This window comes from Nanorana parkeri, unplaced genomic scaffold (genome assembly GCF_000935625.1).
Source record: "Nanorana parkeri isolate BGI_ZX_2015 unplaced genomic scaffold, ASM93562v1 scaffold1901, whole genome shotgun sequence".
NCBI classification, from domain to species: domain Eukaryota; kingdom Metazoa; phylum Chordata; class Amphibia; order Anura; family Dicroglossidae; genus Nanorana; species Nanorana parkeri.
The window spans coordinates 113081-132226 of NW_017308169.1; the positions used below are offsets into that span (position 1 = coordinate 113081).

General features: G+C 42.1%; 1 protein-coding gene across 1 annotated transcript in view; it reads right to left on the minus strand.

The window, feature by feature from the left end:
- The window catches only part of XPO4 (exportin 4), a 104619-nt gene that overhangs the window by 77299 nt on the left and 8174 nt on the right, over positions 1 to 19146 (minus strand). Inside the window, exons 2-4 of the mRNA XM_018572013.1 lie at positions 9693 to 9798; positions 9423 to 9564; positions 6198 to 6336 (exon numbers count right to left, since the gene is read on the minus strand). Of these exons, the coding sequence (XP_018427515.1) occupies positions 6198 to 6336; positions 9423 to 9564; positions 9693 to 9798 (387 nt within the window). The remainder of the gene's footprint in view (positions 1 to 6197; positions 6337 to 9422; positions 9565 to 9692; positions 9799 to 19146) is intronic.

A 19146-nucleotide genomic window follows, 5' to 3' on the forward strand; every position in this document is an offset into this window, starting at 1 on the left:
CAATACATCCACTGCTGCCCGCCCATGCCCCCTTCTCTGCCGGTGTTCTATCAATCCCTCGTACTCGAGTTCACTATAAATTGCAATAGCAGGCTGGCTATTGGTCCCACCCACTGCCTGCTGTCAATCAGCAGAGGAGGACCTGAAGGAAAACTTTCTTCTTCAGGTCCCTCCTCTGCTGATTGACAGCAGGCAGTGGGCAGGTGCAATAGCCAGCCTGCTACTGTAATTTAAAATAGCCAATAGGAGACTGGCTGTATTTACATTCAGCTGCCTCGGCAGGCAGCTGTCATTCCCCAGTGAAGTGGAAAGGTGACACTAGGGGTATAATAGACACCTTAAAGAGAACCTGTCGCCTCAAAATGTGCTATAACATAAGGGGCTTGTGGAGGTACCTTAGCTGGACTGATCAAATGGGATTTTTTTTTGTTTTATTGGAGTTTCACATTTGGATTTCTTCTCATTTTCTTTACCAGAGAAAATGGGTAAAAAGGAAAAAAAATGCACCACATCTCATTTAAGTTATATAATAGCAAAGGTAAAAAGTGAGTGCAACAGAACACTCTCTTGGCCAAAGCTGGTAGTGCAGAATGACAGTCGCAATGTACACAGATGTTTCCAGCTGCCACTGCACGTTTTATAAACAGTCCTTTGGCCATGAGCCCTTTAGATCCATATGAGTGTTTTGGTTTCTCAACCTGTTCTAAGACTATTTGAATAGTATTTGCAAGTCAACCGGAAAGAATGCGGATTGCATGCTGGGATCATATGATGTTCTTAAAATATGAACCTTATACCAATGAAAGCTTCCAATGTGTTGGAAATGAACACTATACACCTCGCAATGCAGCCTGTAACACACACCAGATAAAGATGACCGCCCCCAGGAAACCACGGGTGTGTAGAATGTACATGTGACAAAGGCAGGCATGCTATGAGATACTAAATGATTGAGGTAACACATTGGTGAATCACTCCTTGTAAATACATGTGTTAACAAGGCCTTTAAACCACACGATTCAATTGACGCCATCTTTCCTCATCTTTGAATATGTACATGGAGTAATGAAAGACATCTACACATCAGAAACAAAATCAGACCACCAAGCATCCAGCAAGAGATGAAGCAGATTACGAACAGATGCCAAGAGGTAGCTTATTGCTGTTTAAAGGGCATTTCCAGCTTTGTAAAATTAAAAACTAAAAGTAAAATTTTAGCAACTTGGATTAAATGGAGGAGCTGTAATAAAGAAGCAAAGTTAAAATTAGTTGTCACTAAAGGTGCCCATACACTGCTCAATTCTCGTACGAGAATCGCGGGAAATCCCGCGATCGTACGAGAATCGAGCAGAGTGAACGGAGACGTGCGACCGTTTCTACTGTACGGTCGCACGTCTTCCGTCGAACCAGCATGTTCGAAAACCAGCCGGGAATCGTACGATTCTCGGCTGGTTAGAACGGTGCTCGGAAGACAAATGCCGAACGGGCCGGTGTGCGCACGCGCACACTGCCCGTTCAGCATTGCGGTCATCGGAAGCCCGCCCCTCAGGGGGGCGGGCTTGCGATGATCGAGAGTGCGATCTGCCTGTCCAAGATAGGCAGATCGTACGTTTTTTTAATCCCTGTACAACCATCGCAAGACTAAGGTCTTGCGATGGTTGTAGAGTGTATGGCCACCTTAAGGAGTGGTCCCTATTGGGAGATTTTCTTCACTTCCTGTTCAGGTGAAAATTGTGATTCATGGGAGTTACACTTATTTTTCGCAACTGACAACTAATGGGGGGAATATAATAAGTATCATTAATTTCCACCAAGTGAGACCCAGATAGCAATAAAAGCTGATGGGTTTCTAAACCCTCCTTACATTATCTAAAGGCTTAATGGGAGATATTAAAAAAACACCAAGGAATGCAATCGTGCCCTCTAACACACCCATGCAGATGCAGTTACAGGATAAAATTGGGAAATAGCAGTGCAGGGACACCTGGTACAAAAACAAACCACACAGGACGGTACACGCAGGAGACGTGTAAACATGGAGGCAAGGAATTCAGTAGCAGAAACACATAGGGAGCGTTTGTAGCAAGATACACAGGAAGATGCACACAGGAAATGTGCATACACAGCAGTTCAAGATTCAATGGCAGGCACACACAGGGAGTGTGTGTAGCAGAAGGTGTAGGATGCAGAGAATGCAAGATCATAAGGGAACACAAACAGCACTGCTGAGCAGAAAACACACATCAGGCTGATGCACAAAAGAAGTAGGTAGATAGGGAAGAGTAGACACTCAGGAGCTAGAGAGAGGAAACACCAAAGCAGTGCAGCAGAGCAGACAGAACAAGCAAGCTCACAGCACACAGGTGAATGCTGGCAATATACTCAAGAACACAGAGGGAACAAACCATAGGAAACAACAGAGTGGGAATCCCAGCCACTCGGGGAATCCCCAGGGCTACATCAAAGGCACAGGACTCCTGGGGAGCATGGAAAACACGGGATCCTTGGAAGCACAGGAAAACTCCTATATAAAAAGGGAGGTCTCAGGAACCAAGAAGGATGGTAACTAGGAACATAGGGGGTCTGGCAGCTAGTATACTGACTTGTTGATTGAACCCCAAGCAACAGGTGAACTGCTGCTAAAAGGGAGAGGCCAAGAGTAGATTATCTGCAGGCCTCCGACCTGCAATAGCCTGGAAGCCAAGCAGCTTGGACATGGGGAAAAACCTGGCATGGAAACAGGACAGAGGGTAAAACCTGGCACGTGGACAAGGTAAGTGTGACAAAACAGGATGTGAAGCAAATCCCTGGTGGCCAGCAGGTCCACCAGAACTAGTGTCTCCACTGGAAGATTGCAGTTCTTATGACAGCCCCAAAATTAGTGATTTTCTTTTAATTTTGACTTTTAGTGATGATGCTCACTGGGACAAATAGAGAGGGTGAATCTCCCTAATGGGGATACAGACAACAATAAATACCTGACAAGTGTTCAAATCCATCTGCACTCTATCCAGGACTAAAACAAAAAAAAAAAGTTTTGGCTTCAGCTTAACTTTAATTTGTGGTTACAGTTCAAAAGCTTTTGGGGTGGAAAAAAAAAAACCAAAAAACATTTCTTCCTGGTTTTGTGCATATTCTGGAATCAACACTTTTTGAAAGAAATGTAAAAGCGTAAAGAAATGCAGGAGGTTAAAACTGCTGTTATCAGTTTACCATCCACACATCTTAGATCCAATTCACTGACCTCTCTGCAATGAAGCCTGACCTTAGCAAGCTGCTATTCTGGCTTGGGAGTCCCTGCAGCGTGCTACAAAGCATTATCTCTGAATACTTTGGGTGCTGTAAAACCACCAACACTCACCAGTCGTGGAAACTTTCAAAGGGATGGAAACCAAAACCACAGATTATTATTATTAGCAGATGTAAAACCACAGACTGGAAAACGGCTCTTCCATTCATAAAAAGGCCATATACTATAACTCCAATACAATGTCAGAAAACATACAACTCATTCTGTCAAAAATCACTGTTTATGGCATCCCAAGCCTCTAACGGGGGGGGTACATTTTAGCTTACAGAAGCCAAAAAAAAGCTTACATTTTATTTGGGTTCTTTACACCAAATTGGTTAACAAAATGTTTAGAGTCCATGAAGCAATACCAGCTAGCAGAAAAATCTCCTTCACTTCAGTGAGGCACTCCTCTGGATATTTTAAGTGGGATCGGCCACATTAGTTCAGGTGCAATGCTGAATGGCGAACGACCAACCAGTAAAATTAACAAGCACGTCCCAAGCACACGCAAATGCTCCTTCAGAGCAACTTTATTGATCACATTTAAAAAAAACAAACAATGTTTCAGCCACACCCAAATGGTCCCCCAAATCAAAATGTATTGATCACATGTACAAAGTGACATTTCGGAAGCACTAAAGAGCTCCTCCATTAAGGGATAGTGAACAAGTCATCTCTGCTGCCTGATGGAGCCCCTTCAGTGGCTCCAAAATGTCACTCTGTACATGTGATCTGTACATTTTCCCTGGAGGGGCATTGGGGTGTGCTGGTGGTGCGCTTTTTAATTTGACTAATAATAAAACTATTAGAACTGATGATTTTTTTCACCACTCAAATATTTGAAATGCTGAAATAAAATATAACAAAATAGGACCAATATGTAGGACAGTATATGCTTACAGTTTTATGTTCAACTCTTCTCCAAAATTAATTACAGCCAATTAAAGAAAAATAAATAAAAATGCGCACACATTAATAAAATAACAAATTACGTATATATTATTCTTTTGCATTTGAGCCTGCAAAGCACTGCAACTGTGATCAGTCGATAGCGGGTAGGGCTGCAACAACTAATCGACATAATCGATTATGGAAAAAGTTTTCAACTTTTTCCATAATCGATGAATTGGCTTCCGATCAGTTGGCCCTGTTCACAGCTTCAAACACGCAGCGCGCCGCACCTCCTTCCCACCTCACGCTCGACGCTGCCAGACCCGCCCGCATCCACGCTCTTCACGCCGCACCTCCTCCCCACATCCACGATCGGCACAGGGACGCGGGGAGAGGTAGTGAGGAGCAGGTGTGGGCGGATGACAGCCGCTGATAGACAGGTCCGATCTCAGAAGCAAGTTGCTGGAAGACTGCTCAGGTAAGCCTGCACTTTCCCACACATGGTGCTCTATAATGTATTGCTGGGATTTGTAGTCCTCTATAGCTGATGGTACATTGTGCTGTATATTATACAGAGCAATGTACCATCAGCTATAGAGGAATACAAATCCCAGCAATACATTATACATTGTATGTATAATGTATTGCTGGGATTTGTTGTATTTCTATATAGCTGGTAATATTCTGCACTGCGCTGTATAGAGGACTACAAATCCCAGCAATAATACATTATACAGCGCAATGCGAAATACCACCTGCTATAGAGGAATACAACAAATCCCAGCAATACATTATACAGTGGTGCAATGCCGAATACCACCAGCTATAGAGGACTACAAAACCCAGCAACAGTACATTATACAGCGCAATGAAGCATACCACCAGCTATAATGTACTATTGCTGGGATTTGTTGTATTCCTCTATAGCTGGTGGTATTCTGCATTGCGCTGTATAATGTACTATTGCTGGGATTTGTAGTCCTCTATAGCCGATGCCATTCTGCATTCATTGCTGTATAATTTTACACTTTCCTTTTCACTATATTGCACACCACAGTATTTTTTTTTCTTTTTTTTACTTCCATCGCTCCAAGCTTGCTCCTGTGATGGACTGCAATCTCAATACAAACTAGTAGTCCATCAACAGACAATGTCTCCGCGTTCCTGAGTTACCTGTACTTCTGTATTGTTTACTGTGTTATGTACCCTATCTAATGTCAAAACTCAATAAAAACTTTGAAACTAAACTAGTAGTCCATCACTGGAGCCATTTTTTAAATGTATTTTATTGTTTATCTGATTAATCGAACTTAATAATCGGCTAACTAATCGATTTTGAAAATAATCGTTAGCTGCAGCTCTAATAGCAGGTACAATGCTCTGGCTCCTGCAGACGTCTTCTGGCAGCCCCTGTCCGAACCATGATATGGACTTTTAGTTAATAGACAGGAGAAAGTATGAATGAACTAGAAGTGCGGTGATGGTCAGGATGTAACCATAACTTTAATATGGTCACATCAACTTGTGCCCCTGCTGGGAATAAAACCACTTCCATAAAACCATAGTAAAGATGTTTAAATCCCTCCTGTCAGCTTAAAACTGGTCAAGCTTTATAAAAAATAAAAATGGCCTCACCTACACCTGTGCATCTGAATCATGCACATAAATTAAAAGACACGTATCCTTAGCATTCACATTCTTATGAGGGTGCATGTGTATGATGTCAAGCTCCGCCAAACACATCTTGCCACCACTTACCTTCTGAAGGGAACAAACTTGGAGATTGTTGATGTAGGCGGCCAGAAACTACCTCCTACCCATTGGATACCATATGAACTGTGGGCAGTACCCCATCGTCCCAATGACAGCCAAGGTATGTCCCTGGTGCCATCAAGTATGGAAGTTATCCTTTTGCAGATCTGCCCTGCTAGCTGCTCCCATAGGGAGTAAGAGGAAGGGTTAAAGAGAAAACCAAAAAGTTCAGAAGTAAAAATAAGAAATTATGACTACTTACAACTGTAGGGTTACCACTGTTGATTAACTGATTGACTTCGTGGAAAATGCTCTTGCAGTCAATTGATTTGTCTAATGATCCTCTCTTCACTATGACTGCTACCGCCAAGAGGATCTGTTCTCGTACATATTTCTGGAGGCTGCAAACACAAAACAAGGTAAAGAAGTAAAATGTGTTTTTATGTACATGCAACTTTGCAGATCAATGCTATAATTACTGACAAATGAGCTGGCAAAGGTTTGGTAAAACTTGGACATTTGTGAATCCAGCCAAAAGTTTGGGTTGGGTGAACGTCCAAGCGGACCAAATCCAGATGGCCCTGGGTTTGGTTGGCATGGACGTTCATGGCATGGACGTTCATTGAACTCATATCCCTGTGTCCAGTGTCCCGCTATGTGGCTCAGCCACCAAGTGCAACAAGTGAAACAAATGGCAAACACACCCATCATTCATAACACGTTTGAAAGCAAGGTCTACATGGAAGTGCTTTACAGGCCAAAAGCAACAATTTCCCTGCTCAGCCACCAGCCAACCAATGCCACTGTGTGGGATGCACAGCATCATAGATTAGTAGGGCACAGAAAGAAGTTTGGCGGACCAACAAACTAGCTAAATGGTCCACCTGACCAGCAACTTGAAACAGCTAGGGTGGAACTTCTGGTAAGCCCACACCCGAAACTCATCCCTACTAACAATACACTGCACAAGGCAGTCTCTTAATTGTATGTTTTTAAAAAAATGGTTTATTCCACTCTTGTCTGTAGCTCAGCACACCCCTATGAACAAAGCAAGCAAGGCATAGGTGGAGGAAGAGAGTAGTCACTCTTCTAATGGAGTTGTCTGTGACTTTGGGCTTGATTTATATTAAGCTTTGTAAACCAAGGAAAGTTAAACAAGGAAAGTTAAACATTTAAAAAGGAAACTGAAATTCCACCTGCTGACTGAAAAGAGAAACATAAAAAATATTCAAATGCAATATGTCATACTTGCTTGACTGAAAAAAGGTAAAAAGTTACGTTTGGGCCTTTACATAATATAAAGGAAAATAATAGCACTGTGTATAGGAGGGACACTGCTGGATCCACAGTGGGAATAGACCACTTCTGCACAAAAATCCTTGTGGTGATAAAGCAACAGATAGGCTCAAGGTAAGAGGCAAGGCCTCAGGTGATGATCGGACAGCTGGAGGTGACTGAAGTCAATGCTGCTGGTTGCCAGCAGGAACGAATTGAGGTTCCACATGGCTTTTTGCAAGCAGGGGCAGCAACAGGGACATGCTTCCTCGACAAGCATGACACACTACACTAAGCGGGTCTTCAGACACAAGTCACAAGCTGAGGCAATGCCAGCAGCTCTGGACCTGGAAATAGCACCGCAGCTAACTTTTACCAGAACGGAGATCTGAAAGCACTCCACAGGGAACCCAGTACCCAAAAGGTCACTTAAGGCTATCCCTGCAATGTCCAGTCCAGAGGGGTTTGGCCAAAGTACTTCAAAAGTCAGGCTGAGGATGACTGTGCCAGAGTTGCAATTGAAGAGACAAACCTGGGGCAGCAATGTAGGAGAAAAAAAAAATTGTAAAAAGGTGCTAGCAAAAAATGTTTTTAACACATGAGAGCTGAAGAAGAGACATCCATCACCATAGGACACTAGCAAAAAGCTGAGGCATGCTATATGAGGGACGGGTTATCCTCGGTTAACCTAAAGTTTTCTTCTACAGGTGAAACTCGAATAATTAGAATATCGTGCAAAAGTAATTGCAGTAAGTGCTGCAAAAGGGGCCCAAACCAAGTACTGAGTACATATGCATGCTTGTACTTTTCAGAGGTCCGATATTGTTCTATGTACAATCCTTGTTTTATTGATTGCATGTACTAATATACTTTTTTGAGGTTGTGGATTTGGGGTTCTTGGGGTTTTCATGAGCTGTAAGCCATAATTATCACAATTATGGCAAATCACGGCTTGAATTATCTTGCTTTGCATGTAATGAGTCTATCTCATATATTAGTTTCACCTTTTAAGTTGCATTAGTCAAATAAATGAACTTTGCACAATATTCTAATTATTCGAGTTTCACCTGTATTTGCCAGTTTGTCAAATCTCTTAAAATAGAAGTTAATTACCTTGTAAAGTTTCAAAACCATTAGAGTTTTACTTGTTTAACTCAAGGTCCATATAGTTGAAAGCATGAGCCAACAGGCCAGGAGTGTGGAAATTTAACAACAACAAAATAATAATAATTCTTGTCCAAGGACTACAGCGGGGACCCAATCTACTTGTCAGGATACAAAAAAATTGTTTTAACCAAAACCGTATTTAGTATTTAACCATGCTAAGTGCATCCCATTGGTTAGTGCGGTCACCTGACTGCCATGACCAACAAGTGCTTGCAATTTGCAAGCGAAGTTCAAAATCCATAGCACAAGGCTGCGCTGGATGGTAGTACACCTGTACCTGCGGAGGGGAAGGAGTGAAGGCAAGCCACAATATGGAACACAGTGCAATGGGGGCAGCACTCAGCTCAGTTTATTCGCATGCAGATGGCAGGGGCTGGTTTTAATTTTTATTTTTTACTTATTTTTTTCACTTAACCTTATTGCTATCACACAGGGGGTAATAAGCCCCTATGCGATAGTGTTTGGAGGTGACAGGCTCGCTTTATGGAGCCTGCCCTCCAATACAGAAGTTTGAGCCACCCTAAAGAATTGATTCAATACAGATCAATCAAATAGGTACTGATAAGAAGCTGCAAGTAGATCTGAAAAGAGTTTGTAAAATCACTAAACCTGTGCAAACAACTTAATCAATACTACAGTATCTTGCAGAGAAATCTCTAAAGGCATTAGGGCAGGTAATCCCAGGACGTGTAAAAGTATGTGGGTGATCTGTTCCTTGAGGTTGACCTCAAACCTGAATTCTACATTAGGCATTAAATAGCACCCGGACACTAAATGATACAGCGAGAATGAGTGGAGCAATAGGAAAAGTCCATACAGGGTTATTTTAATTGTAAAACAATACAAACATTTTTTTTCTCATGTGGTGGCAAGATAAAACGTTTCCACCTATTCTCATATAACCTAAAGCTGTGTGTGGTTTGCTGGAACAGACACTGAAGAAACACAATCACGGAGTTCAACTCCCCCAACTCTTGGTGGATTTGCAGTGTATTTGTGATTTTGTCATCACACAGCAAATCTTTATCAACAGATCGGTACTCACTTAGGCCTCTGTAAGACATAAGTTAAAAGGAATGTTCGGAGTGATTCAATGCTACTTTTTTCCAGGAGGATCCATTCTCTTACAACAGCTTCCATTATCGCTGTGGCAGCTTGAAAAAGTACATAGTCCACTTTACTGGTTTCTGTAAGGAAAAAAAAAATATAAAAAATTGTAGGTTAGACCAGCAATGCAGCATGGGAGAGAATCCAACAACTGTATGATAGACCAAGCATTATATTACTCTGTAGTGCAGCTCTAACCCATACATACCTAAAATGTGCTTGCATACAGCAAAAGGGGACTTGGATTTTCTAAAGGAGAGGAAGATGTGCTCTGCATGCTGCCGCTGTTCATTATTCACCATGGATGGCGGAGCCTGGAAAATAAAACAAGACCATTTTCAACGCCTATTAAAATCTCCAACAAAATGCCTGGATAACGTAACACACAGAGATGCAATGATCAGCAGAAATCCCTTCCGAGAAAGAACGCATAGTGCAAAAGGCAGCAGCCAATAAACCAACATCGCAATTCTGTTATGGGCTTCTGTACTGTGTATTGTCCTAAGCCACAAACATAATCAAAGAAGGATAAACTAGAATTGGCTGCTGAGCGGAACTGAGGCAGACTTTGGTCTGATTTGCATTTGCTAACCCATGGAAAGAGTAGTAGGCATGTCCAGCTCATTCAGTAATAGAAGCAGTAACAGTGATGGAAATAGGAAATGGATTCAGTTTACCCAAATCAAATATGTAAACAAATTATAGTCTGACAGGTTGGTATAGTTCACTGCTCTTTTCATTTGACACTGTGCCTAATTCATCAAGTCCACTTATAATGTATACCATGAAAAAATAATAATGCTGCTGTACCCCAGTCTAGGCCAATCATTATTGCAGAGAGCATTATTTTCAATAAGTAGTAAGATGTGGTGAGCGGATACACAGATAAACTCATTGCACACTAATAAGCCTGAGTAAACTGATCACAGCTTCCTGCAAATCCAATATTGAAAAAGGGTTAGTAGTTCTATAATGGCAAGTACGATCCCCCAGTGGTTACAACCAAATGCAGAACATCGGTCAGGGAGCGCCATCTAGTGGAGATGTAAGAGAAGCACTTACAAGTTTGAATTGGTCACAACCAAACAGTAACTTTTAATGCCTACTTTACAATATGAAACAACCAATAGTTTTAGGAATTCCAGTCAAGTTAAAAGACAGCTGTTAACCTTTTACAATGGCGGTTTTGGTGCACTTGGCGTTTCTTCTAAATACAGGCCGTGGCATTATTTGCACTGGATGTTGCAAGCGTGTTCACAACTGCTGTGCAGAGATTAATCAGGGGAGGAAATAAGAGAATTCAATGCTGGAACAACTGCAATGTGTGAGATGCCTACTTTTAATTTCTAGAAACCAATGGGGGGAGGGGTCCATACGGACTTGTCTTCACTTTCTACCACAGAAAACGTTTGTTACATTGCAGCTTTACTACTGGATCTAGTTTTCTCTGGTGTACCACTTTAAAACTCTATCATCCGATTCAGCCTTCAATCCCTTGCTTTACTTGCCTTGCCACTATGCTTGTATAGACACAGACATTTCTCATTGACTTCAAAGGGAAATAAACATAAGCAGAGTAACAAGGCAGAAGAAATGAGCTTTGTGTTACTTGTGCAGAGAGCAGAGCAGTGGGTCAGCACTTCTGAGCCAAGACTCATTTAGCCATTATTTGACAGCCCCGCGAGATGCTTAGATGATGTAAGCTAGCCGCTCTAATATTGTTCCATCATTCCAAATCTCATGTTTGTCAGGTATAGGTACTGCTCCTCATTCTGTGAATTAAATGACAACAGAGATGTAACAGGATGCTATGAACGACACTTCAATTTTCAGCCAAGAAAGAGAAATGCCACATAGTCCCTAGAATGGTGCAATAACTGAAGGCAAGTTGTTTTGTATGAGGATCAGCAGGTTGTAACCTAAATGTATTCCAACAAGGTGATCTATGAGGATATCTACAGAACTAATATGCAAAATGGCAAATAAAGGATAAACCAATCGTTTGCTGGACGTCTGACTTTACCGACATGCTGAAATATGTACTGACTTATTTAGGGCACCTGACAGCACGGTTAATCTAAAGTAAAATTATGACGCCCACAAAAAAAAGTGCTGCGGAACCTAAAATATAACTGCACCTGTACTTACAGATTCCCTTTAGTCCCTGTGCATCTTAGCCCTGGTTCACACACAGGCGTTTTTGAGCAGTCGAAAAGCGATTTTAAATGCCCAACACAAGAAATTGCATGATTTTTAATGGCCCTGGTTCATACCCGAGCAGAAAAACGCCTAGCAGGAAAACGCCAGATGCCTGAAAAGGTACAGGAGCTTCTTTGGGCAGTTAAAAACGCTTTTCCTCCCCATAGACTTCATTGGAAATGCCCAAAAACACACAACAGAAGCATGCTGCACATTTTCATTTTTGCACGTTTGCCCAATAATGGTTTATGAGCTGCCAATCAAAACGTGCGTCTTCATGTATGCGCGTTAAAATGCACATACAAATGTGCACAACACGCAAATTACCGCATGCCGCTAATGCGCGTACAAACGCGCTAAAACAGTGCAGCCTAGGTGTGAACCAGGGCTTACAAATACCTGTTGACCTGGCATTTACAGTTCTACTATAAGCTTTAGCGACCATCAGCTTATAGTAGAACTGTTCAGCAGACTGTCCCCTTTAAATTAATAGCTGTCATCAGCGGCTCACAAGCCGCTGATGACCGACAAAAAATATTTTTTTTTGTGCACGGATACTGATTTTGGTGTGTTTTAACAATTGAATTGTGTATTTTTATCGGTTTAATATTAATTTGAGAAACATTTGCGCAATTATCGCAGGGCCTACAAATTTAGTATCACCATCTTTTTATTCTACCGGGATTGCGCTTTCAGAAAATATATGGTTTGGGGGGTCTTTTACAAACGCTAGCAACGCAGCAGTTGAAAATCAAATCAATAGGAAAAAATTGCAGAAAATTCAAAAATGGCTTGGCCAGCTGATTTGAAAAATGTTCCGGAGGGCTTGGCAGCGAAAGGGTTAAGGTACATGAATGTATTTTTAAAATTAACTGCTGAGTTTAGTGTCACTTTAAACCTTATCAATCCTGTTCTTTATTCTGACATAAATCACCAAACATTTCTTGCATCATCAGCGTCTCCAGTGCAGAAAACTTTACCATCCAGTTCCCAGGTTCCCACACCTGCTGTGGCCATTTATCATTTATTGCAGGAACACCCCCCCAACTTCTGGATAGATCACTTATAAAGTAATAGGATTAAGAGAAACTTTGGCAGGAAGATCTCACTACCTTGAGATTCAAAATTAACTTTTCCTGTGGTGCATTAGCAGTTTACTGACTAACTTGTTGCCTGCAGAAGCAATCAACAACAGCATTGCCTGCAGAGGACAATTTTCTAATTTGCATAAGTAAATCATAGTGTTACACCAAACATATAAGGATACGGTTTATATAAGGGCTTGTGTGGTCTGGCTTTTAGATTAAATCTATATTTATTTATTTCACAAAGTTATAATAATCATAACATATAAATAGGTTTCATATATCTCGCCAACAATGTAAGAATGAAGTCACTTTCGAAAGGAAAAAATAAATAACGGAGAAAACACAGCATTAGATCATACCATTAAACAATTCAAGGTCTTCTTTATACAGCGGTAACCAGACTTCAAATAAAGATCTCAAAACATTATATTGCAATCAGCCTGTATTCAATTGAATCATTCATTTATCTCCAAATCATATATATTCTATTCCAATAATTATAACTCACACACACACATACAAAAGGAGGGAAACATTTTTATATATAGAAGAGTGCGGACTGGCTTTTGTTCTCTTCAAGTGGGTTTTGCTCTCCTGAAAAACCTGTTTAAAGGTCAGAAGGAGGTTAACTGCAGGTTAAAAGCTACTGTCAACAAATTCTGAAGGATCTCAGAAGCATCTCAAACTGATGCCATGTACACAAGCCCAAAGCCTACCAACACAGGCATCCTTAGGAACCCCCCACCCACCAGTCAAATCTTCCTCCCACATTCCGGTTAGATACCTGTAATTTACTATATATACCGCACATCGCAGCACACAATGAAAATACTCCATAGAAGAAGCTCAGGTCCGCCTTCCAAACAATACTTGCTGAGTGTGATGCACACTCTCCACTCGCTCCCACCAATGCAGATAATTTTGGCCTAAAAATTTCCCGAAAAAAAGAATAGAGTCGCTTTCTTTGCCTCTTCCTCCCTTTGTAAGAATTTACTGGTGAAGCTTTTACCATTATTAGCCGGAAAGTGAAGACATCTGGAAGGCAGCAAAGAATGCACCTCCAACGGCTTTCTTGACGATTTCAGGTATGTAGAAACTGTCAGACCGCTCTTCTGCCATCATCCAGTCTTTGCCTGCCCATATATTACACTGCGCTGACAATCTAGCATGTGCACCCTGCTTCAGGTGAAAGGACTTGCTATTTGCAGCATTCTAATTGCCTGAATAACCTCATAAATAAAGTGTTTCCAGATTAACCCCCCATAACATACACATTTCAGTGTACTACTCCTGGAAGAATGGAGCATAACCTATTCACCTTCACAGCGAGGGACCCGTCGCATAGAACCAGCAGGAGACCCGGAGGGGTCAGATGGAGGCTTTAAGCACAGGTATGTTGCTTCAGGACATTTTCCCTTTAAAACTTAACCCTTGCGTGACCCGTGTTTACTGAAGCCTAAAGGCCCAGACCAAGTTTAGCAGCGTCAGGGAACTTTACAATAACTTAATATATAATTTCCCTGTTTGACACGGGGCCTATGAGCTAGGAACACGCACAGTCTCACAGCAAAGGAGCACTTTACTTTTGGACTTAAAAAGTCGTATTGTGGTCACAAAGGGACCTGAACCGACAAGAGGTTATTGAAGCCTAGATGCCCTAATCTGCCAAATAATTGCCCCCTTTTTAACATACTTGCCTTCATCTTTGTTTATATTCTTTGTTGCATCTCAATGCTGCTGATCTCCTGGTCTCTTCCTGTCTACATGCACCCTAGGAATGGCCCCATGGCATTTCTCTGGGTGGACTTCCTGAGGGCAACAGGGAAGCATACCTGCGTAATGTGTGATAAAAGTGTTGTCACCCTAAACAGGAAGTCCTTGGCAAAAACTTACACTGTAGAATGAACATGTATTTTTAATAAAAGCTGCAGATTTAAATATATTGGGCAGAAAAATATGGCCAAATAGTGGAGGGAGGGCAAAGATGACAGTCTTGGGAGTGCACACCTTCGTCAGCAATGGCACCTTATTTCTATCCTGATAGGCCCCTTTTAAAGTGACACTAAACTCAGGCGTTAAATCTTAAACCTTAACTATTGTGTAATGTATCTTATTTGTATATCACTCTTATTTGTATATCACTCGGCTGTAGATCCTCAAATCATCTCTGAATTGGTGCCGACACTGTCCTTCCTTCTGGAGGGTGACTACATCACACGCAGGGACCATAGAGAAGAAAAGTAAAGTAGTCACCGCTCCAAGCTCACTCCTGTGATGGACTACAAGCTCAATACAAATTATTAAATTAAACATGCGATTGTAGTCCATCACAGGAGCGGGCTTGGAGTGGTGACTACTTTACAACACACACAGGGACCAATTGGGAATGAAGGTAGTCACCCTCCGGAAGGATGGACAGTGTCAGCACCAATTCAGAGATGATCTGAGGATCTACAGCCGAGTGATACACAAATAAGGTACATTTTTGTTAATAGATAAAGGTATTTGAATGCAGTTTTAAGATGTAACTCCTGAGTTTAGTGTCCCTTTAAGAGAAAGTAGGGACACCAGCAACCCACTGTGATTCAACAAGCAGGACAGCCATTTGAGCTGGAATACACGAAAGAAAATTTGAACCAGTCCATTGAAAAGACACCAGACTCTGCACGCCGTTATTTATTGTCTGACTAGAATTCATCTCTAAACAATTACTATGTAAATATGTCCGTATCCCCTCAACAGTAAGAAAGATCCGTATACGTCCCACTAGGAGTCATCTATACTATATAAGTGACCCGTTCCTTTAAATTACAAAATGAAGAAATAGGTTTTAGGAAGTAACACAAGGCATCACTTTCCATATTCCAACCAAAAGTAAAAAATGGGAAATAGAGATTTCATTCATTCCTCAGACAGGGCTCTGTGTCTTTATAGAATGCAGTAAGCACACACGACTCCGGAATGTTCCACTGCAATCCGCTGACACGGCACACATCTCCATCCTAAGCCGAGCGGCAACCAAGCTGAACCAATGAGAGAAAAAAACCAAGACAGCTTTACAGCCTGCTTACATTTTCTACTCGTACTTGGAACAATACTAATGGGCCTATAGAAACATTTTGGCACCCAGGCAAGACAGGCCAGACAATGCAGCTAGCACAATTCGCAGATTCCTCCACATAGATATAAGACAAAAAAAAAGAAATGGATTTAAAAAGAAACTGCATTGCAAATTCCAGCGGGCGTATTCACAATTAGGTGCATTTATGTGCGTTTAACATGGTTTTCTAAACGTATATATATATATATACACACACACACACACACACACATACGCACAAACATACATATACACACACATCTTATGATTTCCAATGGATCCATTCACACCTTGTAGTCAGTTTAGCTGTGTTTAGAAAAAAACGCACAAAAACACGTCAATGCAAGATGTGTTTATTTGCTGAAATCTCATTGGCTACTTCAATGGTCTGTTTCAATGGACAAAGATCAGATGCATCTAAACACATGTGTCAACGTGCATTATTTTAAGTATTTCGAATCATAAACAAAGCACCTAGCTTGACAGATTTTGCAGACAGATCTCGACATAAAAACGCAAGTGGCAAGTGTGATTGAAGACTAAAGGCCCGTTCACATTGAGCGATTTATCGCGCGGTAATTCCCGCGATATCGCGGCAAATTACCGCGCGATATCGCGCTCCAATGCATTTCAATGGGGCAAAGGGTCCTGCTGTCGCGGGTCGTGTGTCGCTACAGCAGGACCCTTTTTGGAGCGGATTTAGCCGCGATTCAAGCTTGCAACGCGATATCGCGCGGCAAATCTCGCAATGTCGCGCAATTTGCATATCGCGCAGTGGGAACGGAGCCTAAGGGGTGGTTCACACCAGATGTAGTTGTGATGCAGTCCATTCAGTTTGGCAGCTGCATCAAAATCATGTCACAATGCTTTTCAATGAGATTTCTGGTGCTCTGTTCACACCAGGGCAGTCAGAAAAATTCCTGCTTGCCATGTTTTAGCTGCACAGCATAAAACAACACACGCAAGCACACTGGAACACAACTGAAAGCCCATTTTAAGCTTAAAAAAAAAAAATGTCAGAAACACGATAAATACACAGCTAAACGTATCACACTGCATCTGTGCAGACGCACATAGTTAGGGTGTGAACTAACCCTTAGTCTTTATCTCCGACTCCTGCAATTCCCTACAGAGCAGCACTGGGCAAGATTGGGAGAGTTAGTATTTGTTGCCAATCAAGTGTGCTGTATGGGCTGGCAAAAGAGCATGCTGACAGGAGGAGAGTGCAAAAATATCTCTCCATCAGTTTATCGCTGCTCATTCACTGTCCAGTCACAGGCTGGGGATGGGGAGGTGACCGAACTGCCTTAAAGGCCGTTCACACCATCCAGTGCGTTCATTACACAGTCCTGTGGGATGAATGCACTGGATCGCCTAATCAAAGCCTCCACATGTTCTGGGAAGGAAGGGGGCGTGGTGATGGCCATTCCGGTCAATAGCACCACACACGCTAAAAATGCATGATTTTGCGGTACCACGCATTCTTGTGCGGGCGATCACACTGCAGGCAGGAGGCGCATCTGCGTGCCATTGAAATTAATGGCACCACCACGCCCCCTTCCGCCCCAAACTGCGGGGAGACTTTGTTTATGTGATCCTGTGTGATCATCCCGTGGGACTGTGCAATGAATGCACTGGATGGTGTGAATCATTTGTGTAGCACAGAAAAGACAGGTCCCCAGCTTGCTTTGTGGCAGGGCTGTTACATATTCACCCATTAAAGTGGAATGCCAGAAAAGCAGCCAAGTACATCAATGCAAACATCATGTAATAATGTTTAACAACTCTTCAGACCCAGACAGCCCTGCCAAACAGTACAGTCAGGTGCTGGACTTCAACTGCATTCATGACACAACTTGTTTTAGGCAACATTGCCAGCCAATCTGCTGACTTGGACATTGACAAACAGCTGAACATGTCTTAGTCAGCACCCTGATCTCACTACATGTCAGCATGCTGCTGGTCAGTTTAGGTGCCCTAAAGCACATCCTAATAAGTCATTAAACTAAACTGAACTAAAGAACTCTACTCAAACGCATGCTCGTTTTTATTATTAAAAGGATATTAAAGTCAAAAGGTTTTTAAGCCATTTCAAATACTGATTAAATCACTCACAATGGAAGCTGCTCCTTGACGTTTAAAAGTTTAAGCTTCCTTCAGAATCAGCTGGTCTCCTGAGCACTGGCCCTGATATCCTGTTTTAGAGTGGCTCCTTTCCCTTGTCGGGTCCTATGGAGCCACCCTTGTGTGTGCTAGTAAGCGGTGTGCGTCTCCACACACAGCAAGGCAAGTGACTTCCCTGCTCCGCCTTCCTACTTTCTCGAAGCTAGTAGATGGACGGCTGCTGCGGTCTACTCTGCCCTTTGTGATCTTGTACTGGACAGGAAGTTCAGGGAAGCTGAGCTGAGAGAGTTGCAGCCAACTATTCAGAAACATGATGACTAAGTGTTTGGGCAAAAATGTAAATAAATATTTTGCTGGGCAATGTATATTTGCTTCATCTAGATTTAATATTGAAAGGAAACCTTGAGAGTCTAATACTAATTTAACTGCCTCCGGTCTGGCCGTATTAAAAAAACAGCCGGCCAGGAGCTCTCTAGCTCTGAGCGGGCGTCTTTAGACGTCCGCTCAGACACGCCCCCTGGGCGCGCATGAGCGGGAAATGGGCTCAATTTAAAGACAGGCAGCGATGCCTGTTAACATACAAGCGATCGGCCGGCTGTAGAGCCGGCGGATCGCTTGTATGTTGCAACGATCGGTGCGCGCCCCCACCTCCGCTGTCCCCCCGCCATTGTCCAGCTGATCCCGGGCTCAACGTCACCCCGACTTTTATATTTTACCAAAAAACTGAGTAATAATAAATGTTTCCTAACAATGTTAAAAAAAACGTTTTTTTCTCAAAATTTTCAGTAATTTTTCCTAATTATAGTAAAAAATAAAAACCCGCAGTGGTGAATAAATACCACCAAAAGAAAGCTCTATCTGTCCCCAAAAATGGTATAAAATTCATTTCAGTACAGCGTTGCATGACGGAATAAATGTCAGTCAAAGTACCGCAGCGCTGAATACTGAAAAATGGCCTGGCCAGGAAGGGGGTCTAAACACCTGGTCTTGAAATGGTTAAATACTAATTGAAAATAAAACATTACAAACAAATGTGAAATTCCAGTCTATTATATCCTGTTGTCAAAGTAAATGAACCAACACTACCTTACTGCCATTTACAGTATGTAAACAAAGCAAATTATGTTTTACACACCGGGGCCTTTTATTTT